At 39.9% G+C, this 16073-nt stretch overlaps 1 protein-coding gene across 1 annotated transcript; it reads right to left on the bottom strand.

Annotated features, from left to right (window-relative positions):
- Positions 1-5440: 5440 nt before the first annotated feature.
- On the bottom strand, positions 5441-9063 carry LOC138876524 (extensin-2-like). The gene is made up of 3 exons (XM_070155595.1): positions 7637-9063; positions 5880-7306; positions 5441-5770 (listed from the first exon to the last, which is right to left on the bottom strand). Exons 1-2 carry the CDS (start codon positions 8925-8927, stop codon positions 5919-5921), a joined length of 2679 nt encoding a protein of 892 aa, XP_070011696.1. The 5' UTR covers positions 8928-9063; the 3' UTR covers positions 5441-5770; positions 5880-5918.
- Between the last annotated feature and the right edge of the window lie 7010 nt (positions 9064-16073).

The raw sequence follows: 16073 nt of genomic DNA, 5'->3' as shown, positions 1-16073 counted from the left end.
TTTGCAGCATATTTGTAAAACATGGTTCCTTAGGGGTCATTTGGTTGACCTTCCTAAAGAGTTAATCCATGTCTAACTATGTAAAATCAACATGACTTATTACTATGTTTGGTTGGTGTTTTAATTTTCGTATAAAATCTGCATGACTTATATAATATTTGGTTAGATTTTACCCCTCCTTGGCTGCTCCACCATGTCCTTACATAACTAATATCTACATAATCTCTGTGTAACTCATCTCCGAACCAAACGACCCCTTAATTAGTGTGTGTATACATGCAATAGACTTGCCTTTTGAATTTTGATAATCAGCTTCAAATTTCATGAGGTAGATGCTCATGACTAGTGACACTCCGATGTCGGGCTTGTGTAATTATTCTGCACTTTTCTTTTAAATTTTCATTATGAGATTATTGATTTATAAATGGTAAAAAAATAACTTTTACCGAAAAATGGCTGATTCGAGAGTTGTGTCGGCTGGTCTAGTTTCACGATAGGCGTCATCACGATCGGGTCAGTTTTTGGGTCGTGACACATAGTATCAAACGGAGTAAATGAGGCTAAATTATGAAATCAGTAAAACACAGCATCACTGAGTATAGATATTAAATCAAAACAGTGAGGAACGGTAGTAAAAATCCCCTAAGGGTCCAAACATCTTGGCACAAGGCCCAGATATGGCATTCAACCCAAGTTATAGTAGTTCTTTCCAAAACACATAATTAACATATAGTTTTAAGTCAAATATGCGACTTAATAGTCGTACGGGATGGACCAATACCCAACGGCATGCTTGTCATCTAACGTGCGCGACACCTCAAAGTAGCAAAACAATGAGAAATCTGGGGTTTCATACCCTCAGGATAAGATTTACCGTCATTACTTACCTAAACCTGGATAAAACTCTAGCCCGCGATGCCCTTGCCTCTTGACTCGGCCTCCAAATGCTCTGAATCTAATCAAAATCTTTATCACATCATTAATACATGCTAACGGAATAAAGCCCATGCCAAAATTATCAAATTAGCTCAAAAATACCGAAATTGGCCAAACCCGACCCCGGGGACCACGTCTCGGAATCCAACAAAAATCACAAAGATAGAAACTCATTTCACTCCCGAGTCTATACATACCAAAATCATCAAAATCGGACCTCAAATGGCCCCTCAAATCCCCAATTTAAACTCTCCAATTTCAAGCCCTAATTTCCCTAATTTTCACCCTGAAATCCCACAAATTTCATGCTTAATCAACTAAAAATCACCATAGAATCGAGTTTTAGGCTCAAAAACATTACCTCAACGGGTTTCCCTTTGAATCCCTCTTTAAAACTCTCAAAAAGCTCCAAAAACCGAGTTGAAATTGTAAAGAATCACCAAAATTCGCGAAAGGGGTCAATTTAAACTTTCTGCCCAAGGGATTCCGCATATGTGGCCCAATTTACGCACCTGCGGTCCATACGCCGCATCTGCACATTTCACTTAAGTCTCCAGATTCTGCACCTGCGCCCCAGGCCTCGCGCCTGCGGGCTCGCAGGTGCTGTCAAATCCTCCGCTCCTGCGACAAATTCTGCAGGTGCGGAAACAACAGAAACAACATCTTCAGCAGCAAAATCCCACTTCCATACTTCTCCGTTAACCATCTGAAATCTTCTCGAGCCCCTCGGGGTCTCAACCAAATATACCAACACAGCACATAACACCATTTCAACTTATTCCAACCTTTGGAACACTCAAAATAACATCACAACATCAAATCATCCTCGGATTCAAGCCTAAGGATTTTCAAACTTCTGAATTCCCTAAACGATGCCAAAACCTATCAAACCTCGTCCGAATGACCTGAAATTTTGCACACACATGACAAATGACACAACGGACCTACTCCAATTTCTAGAATTCCATTCCGACCCTGATATCAAGATTTTCTCTACTGGCCGGAAAACGCCAAATTTCCAATTTCACCAATTCAAGCCTAGATCTACCACGGACTTCCAAATTACATTCCGAACACACTCCTAAGTCCAAAATTACCTAACGAAGCTATCCGAATCATCAGAATTCGCATTTCGAGATCTTCTACACATAAGTCAACATCTGGTTGACTTTTTCCAACTTAAGCTTCCAAATCGGAGACTAGGTGTCCCATTCCACTCTACGACCACTTCGAACATAACACAACCAACAAGATATGATGAAATACAGTTGAACAACACACAAGGAAGCATGAATGGAGGAGACAGAGTTATAACTCATGAAACGACCGGCCAGGTCATTACAACGCATCATATATAATAATTGATAGAATAATAGAAATACTGAACATAATTAAACAATAATCTGAAAATAATGACCACAACCTCAAGAATAAACCAGTACCGTCCAGAATTACCAATCTTTAGCAGTTCAAATAAATATCGTAAAAACCAACAAAGCTCAAGAAATGGAAACATATAGGCTATTGCGGCACGCAACTCGATCCCACTAGACAACACAAATCCTCCCTTATTTCACCGAAATAGCATCAATAAGAGAGATAATATATGTAAATATGTTGCGATGCGCAACCCGATCCCACCATATATCAATACAGTATTATAAATCAGCCTTATTTCACCATATCAATCCACCCTTATTCCACCTGTTGCGACATACAACCCGATCTCACCGCATAGAATATATTCACCCTTATTCCACCATAACAATCCACCCTTATTACACCTGCTGCAGCATGCAACCCAATTCCACCATATCAGTACCAAATACTCAAAGCACAGTCAAAACAATAGTTCAAACTACACGCCAAACCGAACCAAAAGGAAACCTTGCACAATATAGAATCTACACAAAATATTACACAGCGAGACCAATCCATCAATTTAAAATTAGAAGGTGCAAACAAGTCTATTTAAGCAAATACTCCCTTCGTTCCAGTTTATGTGAACCTATTCCCTTTTTGGTCCATTCCAAAAGGAATGACCCCTTTCTAAATTTTGTAACAATTTATCATAAACTTATAATTTTACCATTAATGAGAATCTTTTATAACCACATGAATACTCTGGGCCCCTTTTTGACTTGTTTAAGATCACAAATTCCAAAAGTCTTCATTTTTTCTTAAACTTTGTGCCTAGTTAAATAGGTTCACATAAATTGGAACGGAGGGAGTAGTAAGGATTCATAAAACTATGAAAAGAACTAACATCATTAACAGGGGAAGATATTAATTAACAGGTAGCAGTTAGGCATGCAAAGTATTTAGACCATATAATAGCTAAGATAGAAAAGGAAACAATTAAGGAAAAGCGGTAAATCGGAAAAAAATAGATAATTTTGAGGCGTATAAGCACTCGTCACGTCGCATATACGCCGCTCACATGAGAATCACATAGCACATAGTCCGAGGGTTCCTAATTCCCTCAAGTCAAGGTTAGACACAATACTTAGCTCACTTCGCAGTCAATTCAAAGCTCTACCGGGGTCTTTCCCCTAGAATTCGCCTCCAAACTACTCGTATATAGCCACAATTAATTCAATAACATCAAATACTGCTAAACGAATCAACTACAATGCATAAATTTTGATTTCCCAAACTTTTCCCCAAAAATTCAAAAATCGACCCCGGACGCGCTTGGTCAAAAAACGAGGTTTGGACCAAAATCCATTTACCCATTCAACCTGGAGCCCGATTATGAAATTTATTTCGATCCGACTTCAATTCGAGGTCTATATTCCAATTATACAAAAACTCCTAGTTCAACCCAAACCCCCAATTTCCACCATGAAAATCCTAGATTCTAGGTTGAAAACTCATGAAATATAATGGGTAATTGAAACAAAGTGCATTAGAATCACTTACTAAAAAATTAGGGAAGAAAATATCTTGAAAAAAATTGTCTCTAGGCTTTCTAGCTTTTGAAAATTTGAATGAATGGCAAAAATCCCGTAATAGGAATGTTTTATCACTGGGCGCTAGTGTTTATCGTGTTCGCTTGAACACTGACGCGTTCTCGAAAAGTTGGACCTAAGTGGCCTATGCGATCGCGAGTAACTGTACGCGTTCGCGAAGGTCTAGCCCCCGACCTACGCGTTCACGTAGAGTTATCTCAACTCCTTCTGCCCAGCCTAGCTAATGCTACGCGTTCGCGTGTGACGGGTCGCGTTTGCGTAGAGTAATCTCCTAGTGCTCCGCATTCGCGATCATGGTCTCACGTTCGAGTAGTGTAAAATCCTTCCCCAACCCAGATCCCCTTTACGATCGCGAGAATGGCTTCGCGATTCCGAAACACAACCCACTAGAACACCAGCTACCACAAAAACACCAGATTTTCTAAGTTCAAATCATCTGGTAGCCTATCCGAAACTCACCCGAGCCCTCGGGGCTCCAAATCAAAAATGCACACAAGTCCTAAAACATCATACGAACGTGCTCGCGTAATCAAATCGCCAAAATAACACCTAGAACTACGAATTGAACACCGAATCAAATGAAATTTTCAAGAAAGCTTTAAAACTTCTATTTTCACAACCGGACGTCGTCTGAACCACGTCAAACTAACTCCGCTTCTCACCAAATTTCACACACAAGTCATAAATATAATAATAAACCTGTACGGGGCTCCGAAACCAAAATACGGATCCGGTATCAACAAGGCCAAACATTAGTCAATTCTTAAAATCATTAAACTTTCAAACTTTAATTTTTCATAAAAAATCCATATCTCGAGCTAGAGACCTCGGAATTCGATTCCGGACATACGTCCAGGTCCCAAATTATGATACGGATCCACCGGGACCGTTGAAATATTGATCCGGGTCCATTTTCTTAAATAGTTGACCGAAGTCAACTCAATTTAACTTTTAAGGCGAAAATTCTTATTTTTATCAAAATTTAACATATAAGCCTTCCGGAAAAGTACCCGGACCGCGCACGCAAATCGAAGAAGGCTAAATTAAGATATTCAAGGATTCGGAACACAGAATTTAGTTCTAGAACATGAGATGACCTATCGGGTCATCACAAAATTTCTATATATGTAATGTCGGGTTGGTTTGGTTTCGGTTTGACTTTTTTTAGTTAAAACCAAATCAAACCAATTATGGTCGGGTTTTTTCCAACACCAAACCAAATCAAACCAAACCATAGTCGGGTTTTTTTCTCGGTTTGACTCGGATTATCTGGTTGGTGCGATTTGTCGGTTTCCTTTGTACATCCCTAGGAATAATACAAAGGATTTTGCTTTATTTTAAAAAATCTTAAATATAAAAGTACACGAGAGATACGTGTATTACTTATATATGTCTTGAACTTCTTTTACCTTAAAACTATTAAAGATCTTAAAATAATTATTGGTATTCTCATTTTCAATTTTTTATATAAGGATAAGACTTATTTTTTTGTTTACCGAGTGGAAAAAGCAAAAAGAAAAAAACAGTGAATATAAAGAAATTGATCTTCTTATTGATTTGTGCACAAAGTACACCAAGGTATTACAAGAAAACTACTTGCAATAACTAATAAGAAATGAATAAAACGAGGACATCCTCAATACAACAATAAATTACTAAAAAACAAACTCTATTTATGAAGAATCAAAGTTATTTTAGCCTTGTCCACGTGAATACACTAGAGAACAATGTGCAATAAGAATCAATCCTTCAATTGAAAGGTTGAATATCTTATTCCATAAATTAGTTGCTTTGTATCATTTGACGTTTGAATCTTTTTCTCAAGAAGCTAGCTTTTATATTTTAGTGCTTCAAACTAAAATCTGAAAAGAAACAATGAAATAGAAGATCAGAACTTAATTCAAAGAAAATAAAAATAAAAAGTTGATTTCATATGGCAAAAAAGAATACACAATTCAAACAGCAACTCACTTGATTGATTGTGGAGAATGGCTGAGCTCTTAGAAATACTTAGTAGTGGATTGGAGGTGGCGGAGAAGCATAAATGTATACTGGTGGAGGTGGTGATTTCACGGGTGGAGGAGGTGAGCTGTAGTAATAGGCAGGAGGAGGAGACTTTACTGGAGGGGGTGGAGAGTGGTAATAGTATGGAGGTGGAGGAGAAGGCGACGGTGAAAGAGGAGACTTGTAGTAATAGGGTGGTGGCGGTGATGGAGATGGCGGTGGTGGAGACTTGTAGTAATATGGAGGTGGAGGTGATGGCGATGGAGGTGGTGGTGATTTATAGTAATAGGATGGTGGAGGAGATGGTGATGGTGGTGGAGGAGACTTGTAGTAATAGGGCGGGGGTGGTGACGGAGCCGGTGGAGGGGGAGACTTATAGTAATAGGGCGGGGGTGGTGATGGAGATGGCGGAGGAGGAGACTTGTAATAATAGGATGGGGGTGGTGATGGGGATGGTGGTGGTGGTGACTTATAGTAATATGGTGGTGGAGGTGATGGTGACGGGGGTGGTGGCGACTTGTAGTAATATGGAGGAGGAGGAGAAGGCGATGGTGGTGGAGGAGATTTGTAATAGTAAGGAGGTGGAGGTGATGGTGACGGGGGTGGTGGTGATTTATAATAGTATACAGGTGCAGGTTTTGGTGATGGTGGAGGTGGAGACTTGTAATAATAGGGCAGGGGTGGTGATGAGGATGGCGGTGGTGGTGACTTATAGTAGTATGGTGGTGGAGGTGATGGTGATGGGGGTGGTGGCGACTTGTAGTAATATGGAGGAGGAGGAGAAGGTGATGGTGGTGGAGGAGATTTATAATAGTAAGGATGTGGAGGTGATGGTAATGGAGGTGGTGGTGATTTATAATAGTATACAGGAGCAGGTTTTGGTGATGGTGGAGGTGGAGAATTGTAGTAATAAGGAGATGGTGAAGACTTAGTTGGTGGCGGTGGAGATTTGTAAACATATGTCGGGGTTGTGGGAGGTGGTGACTTGTAAACATATCTTGGTGATGGAGGAGGTGGTGACTTGTAAATATAAATCGGCGATGGAGGTGGAGGAGATTTGTAGTAGTATGGAGCAGGTGTAGGCAGAGGTTTTGTGCATTTTGCATAAGGTGTCTTAGAGCCATAAGCAAATGGTTTTGCATAAAGTACAACTTCATAATGGTTCTTTGACTTCACTTTTAGGTTAGCGCCCTTTACTCCCCAGTGAAGGTTTGTAGGAATGTCACAATTAGAATCCTTTGGAGCATTGTGTAGTTTAGCCTTGCAAGCCTTTGCTCCATATTTGGCATATTCAAATCCTTTAACAGTAATGCTGAATTTGCCGTTGATCCTTGTGGTACCATAACTCACAATTTTCTTGTCACCAGCCTTACAAGTCACCTTAATAACAGCACCTAATTCATGTGAAAAAAGAATTAATATATTAATTAACACTAAAGTTATTGAGCTGCTAACATATGTCATTTTCAATATTTTACTCCATAGTTACAAAAATATTTATAGTTACTACGTTGTAAATATTTTTGATATTTTAAAATCTTATTTTTCAAAAAGGAAAATCTAGTGATTGTGATGCGCACAAATTTTTTACTAGCACATTTTTGGGTATTTTGGTAAGAGCTTAACGAATAAAGCAACAAAAAGGAAAATATATAGTTAAATCAATTTTTGGTGATAAATTAAAGTTAATAAAAATAGTGGATGTGTAATAAAAAATATTATACCTTTCAGGTGTTTCTTGCCATGAGACTTCTCTGGATATTTTGAATCATAGCATCTAAAACAGTAGACCTTTCCGACAACCTTGACCACCAAATGATGATATGGAGGATAGTACTGAGTAGGTGGTGGTGGTGAAGCGTAATAGTACGGTGGGGGAGAAAACTTCTTTGGAGGTGGTGGGGAGGTGTAGTAGTATGGAGTTGGAGGTGACTTTACTTGTGGTGGTGGGGAAGAGTAGTGATATGGTGGGCGTGGTGATTTCTTTGGTGGTGGTGGAGAAGAGTAATAATATAGTGGAGGAGGTGATTTCTTGCGGGGCGGTGGTGAGGAATAGTAATATTGTGGAGGAGGAGACTTAACTGGTGGAGGTGGGGAACTATAGTGATATGGGGGAGGAGGTGATTTCTTTGGCGGTGGTGGTGAGGAATAGTAATACGATGGAGGAGGAGACTTAACTGGTGGTGGTGGGGAAGTATAGTGATATAGTGGTGGGGGTGATTTCTTTGGTGGTGGCGGTGAGGAATAATAATATGGTGGAGGAGGAGACTTTAGTGGTGGTGGTGGAGAACTGTAGTAGTATGGGGGAGGAGGTGACTTAGCAGGTGGTGGTGGGGACTTATAATAGTATGGTGGTGGTGGTGATGGTGACGGAGGAGGCGGAGACTTGTAATAATAAGGTGGCGGAGGTAAAGGTGAAGGAGGTGGTGGAGATTTATAGTAGTATGGTGGAGGAGGTGAAGGAGAAGGTGGCGGTGGAGACTTATAATAGTAAGGTGGAGGTGGTGATAGCGAGGGTGGTGGCGGAGATTTATAATAATATGGTGGTGGAGGTGATGGTGAAGGTGGAGGTGGCGGCTTATAATAATATGGAGGTGGTGGTGAAGGTGATGGTGGAGGAGGAGATTTGTACACATACGGGGGCGGGGGAGATGGCGAAGGAGGAGGTGGTGATTTATACACATAAGGTGGTGGGGGTGAAGATGATGGGGGTGGAGGAGACTTATACACATATGGTGGAGGTGGTGATGGAGAAGGAGGTGGAGGTGATTTATAAACATATGGTAGTGGGGGAGAAGGTGATGGGGGAGGTGGAGATTTATACACATAAGGTGGTGGCGGAGAAGGAGAAGGAGGTGGTGGTGACTTGTACTCGTATGCTGGAGGTGGTGGAGAAGAATATATATAAGGATCTGTTGACACTACATTAGCAACTGCCAATATGGCCAACGCCAGTAAGATTTGTGGCAAATAGCGACGACCCTTGGCAGGGCCGCCACCGTGAAACCGACTCATTTCGCCGGCAAATTCCTGCCCTAGCCTTCCAAATATGGCTAGTGAAATCTCCAAAAACTTTGAAGGAGTAGAAGAAGAAAGGAAACAGTGTTGAAAGATGATGCCTTTAATGGATCAATGGCCAATGTATTTATAGTAACGTTCCTAGGGAAGCAATTGCTTCTAAAGAGCTGTTTAAAGGACCAATTCAATTGGTCTGATTGATAATCAAAGACTAAAATTTATAACAACTCTTAACAGCTGGATCTACAAATTATCATCTTATTAATTAAAGTCCATTTCTGGATCACTTTGAATATTTCCATAGTATCTTGTTAACAAGTAGTTGTTACCTGCTACACAGAAAATGGAGTAAAGCAAAGTGATTGTTATTTTTTAATATCTCCACTCTCTTGCCATTTTAGTTTTCATGAACACTTAGATATCATACAATTATTGCTCGTTTTGTTTGTTTCCTCGTTATTTCTATATACATCCCTAACCAGTAGAGTACCGTGGTTGACTTTCTATTTACGACGACGACGACAACAACAATAAACCGACACTGTAATCCCAGAAGTGAGATTTTGTGTCGATGTGTATAGAGACCTTACCCCTACCTTGGATAAAGGTAGAGAGGCTATTCCGGATAGATCTTCGGCTCAAGAAAAGATGGAAAAAGAAGTCGTAATAACAAGCAGTAATACCAGCAATCCAACATGAAAAACAAAGCGAAAGAAATAGCAAATAGCTATAGAAATCTGCGAATAGGAAAATATAAGACTGACACTGCTACCATTGGTACGAACAAGGAAAACACTCAACCACCTAGCCTTCTATCCTAAATTTTCTCCACCTCCACACCTTCTTAATTGATTTGAAGAAGGAAAATTAAACAGTGGAAGTTTTCTTCTAATATTAAGAACTTTTTTTCTTCTTCATTTTCATCCAGCTAAGTAAAAAAACTGAAATTAGTTACGAACTTTGTCGCTAAATCGCTCATAACTAACATAATTTTTTGATAATTTATCACTAAATAGGATTAGCGACGAATTACTGCTTAGCTACATAATTTGTCCGTCGCTAATTCTTATTCTTTTAGCAGTACTTTTCTTTTGTTTTCGGATCACATGTGATGGCTAAAGAAATTACTTGTTGTCAACTGGAAATGAACATTTTATTTTAATATTTGAACTCTCACTGCAATTTGCGATACTAAATAAAGAAAATTACAGCTTGTGAAATGTGAAAGGCGGCTATTAGTTTTAGTATATATTTCAAACGCCAGTTAATACCATGTCAGAAGCAGCTACTAATTACTAGATTCATATCTTAATTTTTTCGGGGCCAAAATTCCTATCTTAAAGAAGAGAATGATTGTTTGTGAGAGACTACATGAGTTTTTAAAGCCCTATTTTGAGGTCACTAACGTGGTCGAGTTGCTAAATAATGAGGAAAAATATCTCATTACCATGTGGAGGTCGAGTATTAGGGTGATAGGCTAGGAGGTAGTTGAGTCTTGCCTTCTGCCATAACTATGAGAGACCAGTTTGGTAGGGATACTATTTTGCTTTTGCTTTGTATCATTCCTCTTGATTTCATGTTGTTCTTATTATATATATATATATATATATATATATATATATATATATATATATATATATATATTGCATATTATTTCTGTGGTGTTACTAATATTATCTTCTTTTGTCCTTTTGTCTTCTTGAGCCGAGGGTCTTTCGGAAACAGCCTCTCTACTCCTTTGGGGTAGGGGTAAGGTCTGCGTACACACTACCCTCCCCAGACCCCACTAGTGGGATTTCACTGGGTTGTTGTTGTTGTTGTTGTTTTTTACCATGTAATTTCATAATGAGTTTAACTTATATAAATATACCGTGTTTAAGGATTTTTTACATTATCATATCATATTTATTTATTGTAACAATAATCTGTCTTATTTTCAAGATTATAAATCTACTTTGTATGAAGATTTTTTTCTTTTATTTTTTGTTTGGTATCTCACCTGGTGTATATAGCTAGTGGGACCGACTAATTTGGATTTGATGGGTTTATAGTACCTTAGCTTCATGTTTTGATGATCTAATAAACTTACTGTCAAAGAACCAGATAAAGAACCTGATACATTTGGTACACAACTCAATTAACAGACTCAAGCTAATGTGAGTTGCTATGACTTCAGAAGATAAAGAATCAACACAGGGACCTGATCCACTAGGGTTCATCTGACAGCAGTACGAAGTCAACTCTCTACAGCTGAAAAGTGACTACCTGCACTGTACACGCAAACAGTGCAACAATCACTTTTCATTGGGAAGGACCTTATACCAACCAAGTGACTACACCATTCAAGTGATGCCATCCAAGTTGTATTAACAATAAATATTACAACAAAACATCACTTGAACACTTGAGAATTCATTCAAGCACTCCAAGCATCTGACAATCAAGCATTCAATTCTCAAGTGCATCAAGAACAAAGTACAACACCACTACGGACCAGTTCCTACAACAAGTCTCTTGTATGTCCTTAGTTGACTTGTAACTTTGTAATTGTTCTTCATTGTAATTCCTACTTTGCTTTTCTATAAGCTTTAATTAGGAACCCCTTGTAAACCATAAACCTTTAGTGTTCGTGTCGTGACTAGAGTTAGTCATGAGTTGAAGTCTTTGTAATAGGTGTATTGAAAAGTGACTTGTAATATGTGTATTACAAGTTAGTGAGGGATTAAGAGTTTAATTCCTAGGTTGCATAGGTTGTAATCTAAAGATTGCTCATAGTGAAGTTGAAATTATATGAGTGTAGGTCGTGGTTTTTTGATCCCCTTGAGCAAGAATTTTTCCACGTAAAAGTTCCCTATTCCATTTACTTACTGTTGCATTAGCCTTATCTGTGGAAACCTATATAGGACCTGGTCTCTATATAGTTTGGTGGACTCATATATTCTATCAAGTGGTATCAGAGCGGGTTCTTTCTATCAGGTTAGCACCTAGAAAGGATCCTCATGGCTACTCTACCAAACTTCGAAGAGGGTCAGTCTACCTACAGACCACCCAGGTTCAATGGCCAATATTATGGGTAGTGGAAGACAAGGATGCATGAATTTATCATGGTTGAAGATTTCGAGCTGTGGGATATTATATGTGATGGTCCTTATATCCCTATAAAAAATGTAGGAAATCCTGCTGTGGCAGTGCCTAAGACGAGGAAATAATACAATGATGCTGACAGGAAGGTTGTTTAGAAAAGTTTTCATGCCCAGAAAATTTTGGTGTGTGGTATAGGTCCTGATAAATATAACAGGATTTCTGCTTGCCAATCTGTCAAAGAGATATGGGAAGCTTTACAAACAACACACGAAGGAAGTACTCAAGTAAAACAATCTAAGATTGACAGCTCATTACTGAGTATGAGCTCTTCAGAATGAAGGATGATAAATCCATTTAAGACATACACACTCGATTCACTTCCATCATAAATGAGCTACACTCGCTTGGTGAAATAATTCTGAGGAACAAGCTCGTGAGAAAATTTCTCAATGTTTTGGCTAGTTCCTGGGAGAGTAAAGTGAATGCTATTACTAAAGCAAAGGATTTGCAGGAGCTGACTATAGATGAGCTAGTTGGGAATTGTCACGACCCTAAAACTAGACCCGGTCATGATGGCGCCTCTCGTGAAGATAAGGATGGCGCCTCTCGTGAAGATAAGGCCAGCCGACACAACACCCAATTTATTTTAACAATTAAAATAACACAATATAAGTTATTAACATGATTAAATCCCAAAAGAAATAGTGTAACAGTACAATTTGCGGAACAAACACAGCCTGACATCGGGGTGTCACCAGTCATGAGCATCTAACATGTGTCTAAAAGTCTGAAAGAGTTTATACAGTCTATTACAGAACTGAAAATAGAAAGTAAGATAGGAGGGAGAAATACTGGGCTGCGAACGCCAAACAACTACTTAGTGGAATCCAAATGGCCTGCTGGGAGCAATCAACCCTCACTAGCGGGACCTGAAGCTCCTGAATCTGCACACAGAGTGCAGAGAGTAAAGTGAATACTCCAACTTAGTAAGTAATAGCAATAAATGAAGACTGAGCGATAAGAAATCACGTAAAGCACAACAACATACTATAAAGAGGCAGTGTAAAACCAATAAAATGCAATAAAATAGTGAAATCTTATAAAAACACCTTAGTTCAGAATAAGCTTCTTTAAAACACCTTTTTGGCAGATAAACAAGTAAGTGAAAGGAAGCTAGAAAAGATAAAAACATAAAATTCGCCCCTCGGGCACAATGTCAATAGAATTAGTCCCTCATGCCATAACATTGAACAACACCAGCCCCTCGGGCTATATCCCATATCACAATGGTTACCCGCGCTCACTTGGGGTGTACAGACTCCGGGAGGAGCCCCTTACGACCCAAGCACAATATCAAGCCATCTCCTGGCATAATCAATAGGCTCTCGGCCTCATATTAAGCCACCTTGTGGCGTACAACTCAGTCCCTCAGCCTCATAATCATAATCAGTACAACACCATTGCGGCATGCAGTCCGATCCCATAATAATTCTCACAACACAGGCCCTCGGCCCCACTCAATCAGAAATCTCTAAAAGCCACTCGGGCATAGTAAAACATGATGCTCAGCCCAAAATATCATATTAAGTATTAAAATAGAGTAAGCATGGCTGAGTTATGATAATAGTAGATTATAACATGACTGAGTATAGATATAAAATTAAAATAGTGAGGAAATAGCAGTAAAAATCCCCTAAGGGTCCAAAACAATTGGCACGAGGCCCGAGTATGGCATTCAACCCAAAACATGATTATAGCAAACAGTTTTCAATCAAATATGCGGTAAAACAGTCATTCGGGATGGACTAAGTCATAATCCCCAATGGTGCACGACCCCACGCTCGCCATCTAGCGTGTGTGTCACCTCAATATAGCACAACGATGTGAAATTCGGGGTTTCATACCCTCAGGACAACATATACAATCATTATTCACCTCTATTCGGTCCAAACTCTATCCCGCAATGCCTTTGCCTCTCGAATCAGCCTCTGGATGCTCCAAATCTAACCAAAATCAGTGCAAAACCATCAAAATATGCTAAGGGAACAAAACCCACTCAATAGAAATCAAATTACAACACAAATCTCGAAATTGGCCAAATCCGACCCCCGGGCCCACGTCTCGAAATCCGATAAAATTACATCAATAGACTCCTTATCACTCCCCGAGTTCATTCAAATCAGTACCAAATTCCAACCACAAACGACCCCTCAAATCCCAAATTCTAGGTCTCCAATTACAAGCCCTAGTTCTTCAATGTTTAGGCTTAAATTCTACAAATTCCATGATTAATTATGTAGAAATCATATTAGGATTAAGCATTAAGTCTATAAATCTTATGTCCAAGTGTTCCCCCTTGATTCACTCTTCAATCCCTTTCAAAAAGCTTCAAAACCGCCCAAAAATGGAGGAACTTAGGCTAAAAATCGCGGAAATGGCCTTTTTAAACATTCTGCCCAGCTATTAAATTTCTTTCACTGCGATCACGGAAATAACCTCGTGATTGCGAAGCACAAATGCTGACTGTCCTCACTTAACCTTACGCGATCGCACAAAGCTCCACGCGATTGCACAAAGCTCCACGCGATCGCAAAGCCTTAGCACTCAGACCCACGCGATCCCAACAAGACTCATGCGAACGCGAAGATACACCACACAGACCCACGCGATCGCAACCAACTCCATGCGATCGCGTAGGGTAACTCTGCCTCAGTCCCCAACTAAGCCTACGCGATCACAACCCCCTTATATGCGATCGTGAAGAACAAAAGGTGTGCAACAGACCTGAAGCAAAATCTGCAACTTCTCAACATGCAATTTCATCCGTTCAACCACCCAAAACTCACTCGAGGCCCTCGGGACCTCAACCAAACATGCCAACATATCCCATAACATCATTCAAACTTGTTCCAACCTTCGGAACACTCAAAACAACATCAAAACACAGAATTTGCATTGGATTCAAGCCTAAGAATTCCAAAATCTTCCAAATTCCGCTTTCGATCAAAAAGTTTATCAAACCACGTCCGAATGACCTGAAATTTTGCACACACATCCCAAATGACACAACGGACCTTCTGCAACTTCCGGAACTCCATTGTGACCACTATATCAAAATCTCACCTATGAACCGGAAAATACCAAAATTCCAATTTCGCCAATTCAAGCCTAAATCTACTCCGGTCCTTCAAAACACATTCCGATCACGCTCTTAAGTCCTAAATCACCTCCCGAAGCTATCCGAACCATCAATTACATCCAAGCCCTTTAACACATAAGTCAACTTCCGGTTGACTTTTCCAACTTAAGCTTACTCAAAAGAGACTAAGTGTCTCAAACCTTAACAAAATCATTCCGGATTTGAACCAACTAACCCGATACCACATAACATGGATAAACAAAGACTAAAGAAGCAGAAATGGTGGAAATGGAGCGGTAACTCATGAAACGACCGGCCGAGTCGTTGCACCCTCCCCCTCTTAAACAAATGTTCATCCTCAAACAAGTCAAGAAACATACCCGAAACCTCAAATAGGTGAGGATATCTTCTCCACATCTCCTGCTCGATCTCCCAGGTAGCCTCCTCCACGGGTCGACCTCTCCACTGCACTTTCACTGAAGCTATATCCTTTGACCTCAGCTTTCGAACCTGATGCTCCAAAATAGTCACTGGCTCCACATCATAAGTCAAATCACCATCTAACTGAACCGTGGTGAAATCCAAAACATGAGGCGGGTCCCCAATATACTTTCGGGTCATAGAAACATGAAATACCGGGTGCACACTCGACAAGCTAGGTGGCAAAGCAAGCTCATAAGCCACCTTCCCAATCCTCCGAAGCACCTCAAAAGGCCCAATGAACCGAGGAATCAATTTACCCTTCTTCCCAAATCTCATAACACCCTTCATGGGTGAAACCTTCAACAAAACCTTCCCACCAACCATGTAGGACACATCCCGAACCTTCCTGTCAGCATAACTATTTTGTCTCGGCTGCGCTGTACGAAGCCTCTCCTGAATTACCTTCACCTTTTCTAAAGCATCCTGCGCCTAGTCTA

Source organism: Nicotiana sylvestris, chromosome 8, assembly GCF_000393655.2.
Source record: "Nicotiana sylvestris chromosome 8, ASM39365v2, whole genome shotgun sequence".
Taxonomy (NCBI): Eukaryota; Viridiplantae; Streptophyta; class Magnoliopsida; order Solanales; family Solanaceae; genus Nicotiana; species Nicotiana sylvestris.
This window is presented reverse-complemented; position numbering and strand designations above follow the sequence as displayed.

Coding starts and splice junctions, on each gene's coding strand:
- LOC138876524 (XM_070155595.1), bottom strand. CDS start 8,927: ATGAGTCGGTTTCACGGTGGCGGCCCTGCCAAGGGTCGTCGCTATTTG. Junction 7,307..7,636: donor TGGCAAGAAACACCTGAAAG/GTATAATATTTT, acceptor CACATGAATTAG/GTGCTGTTATTAAGGTGACT.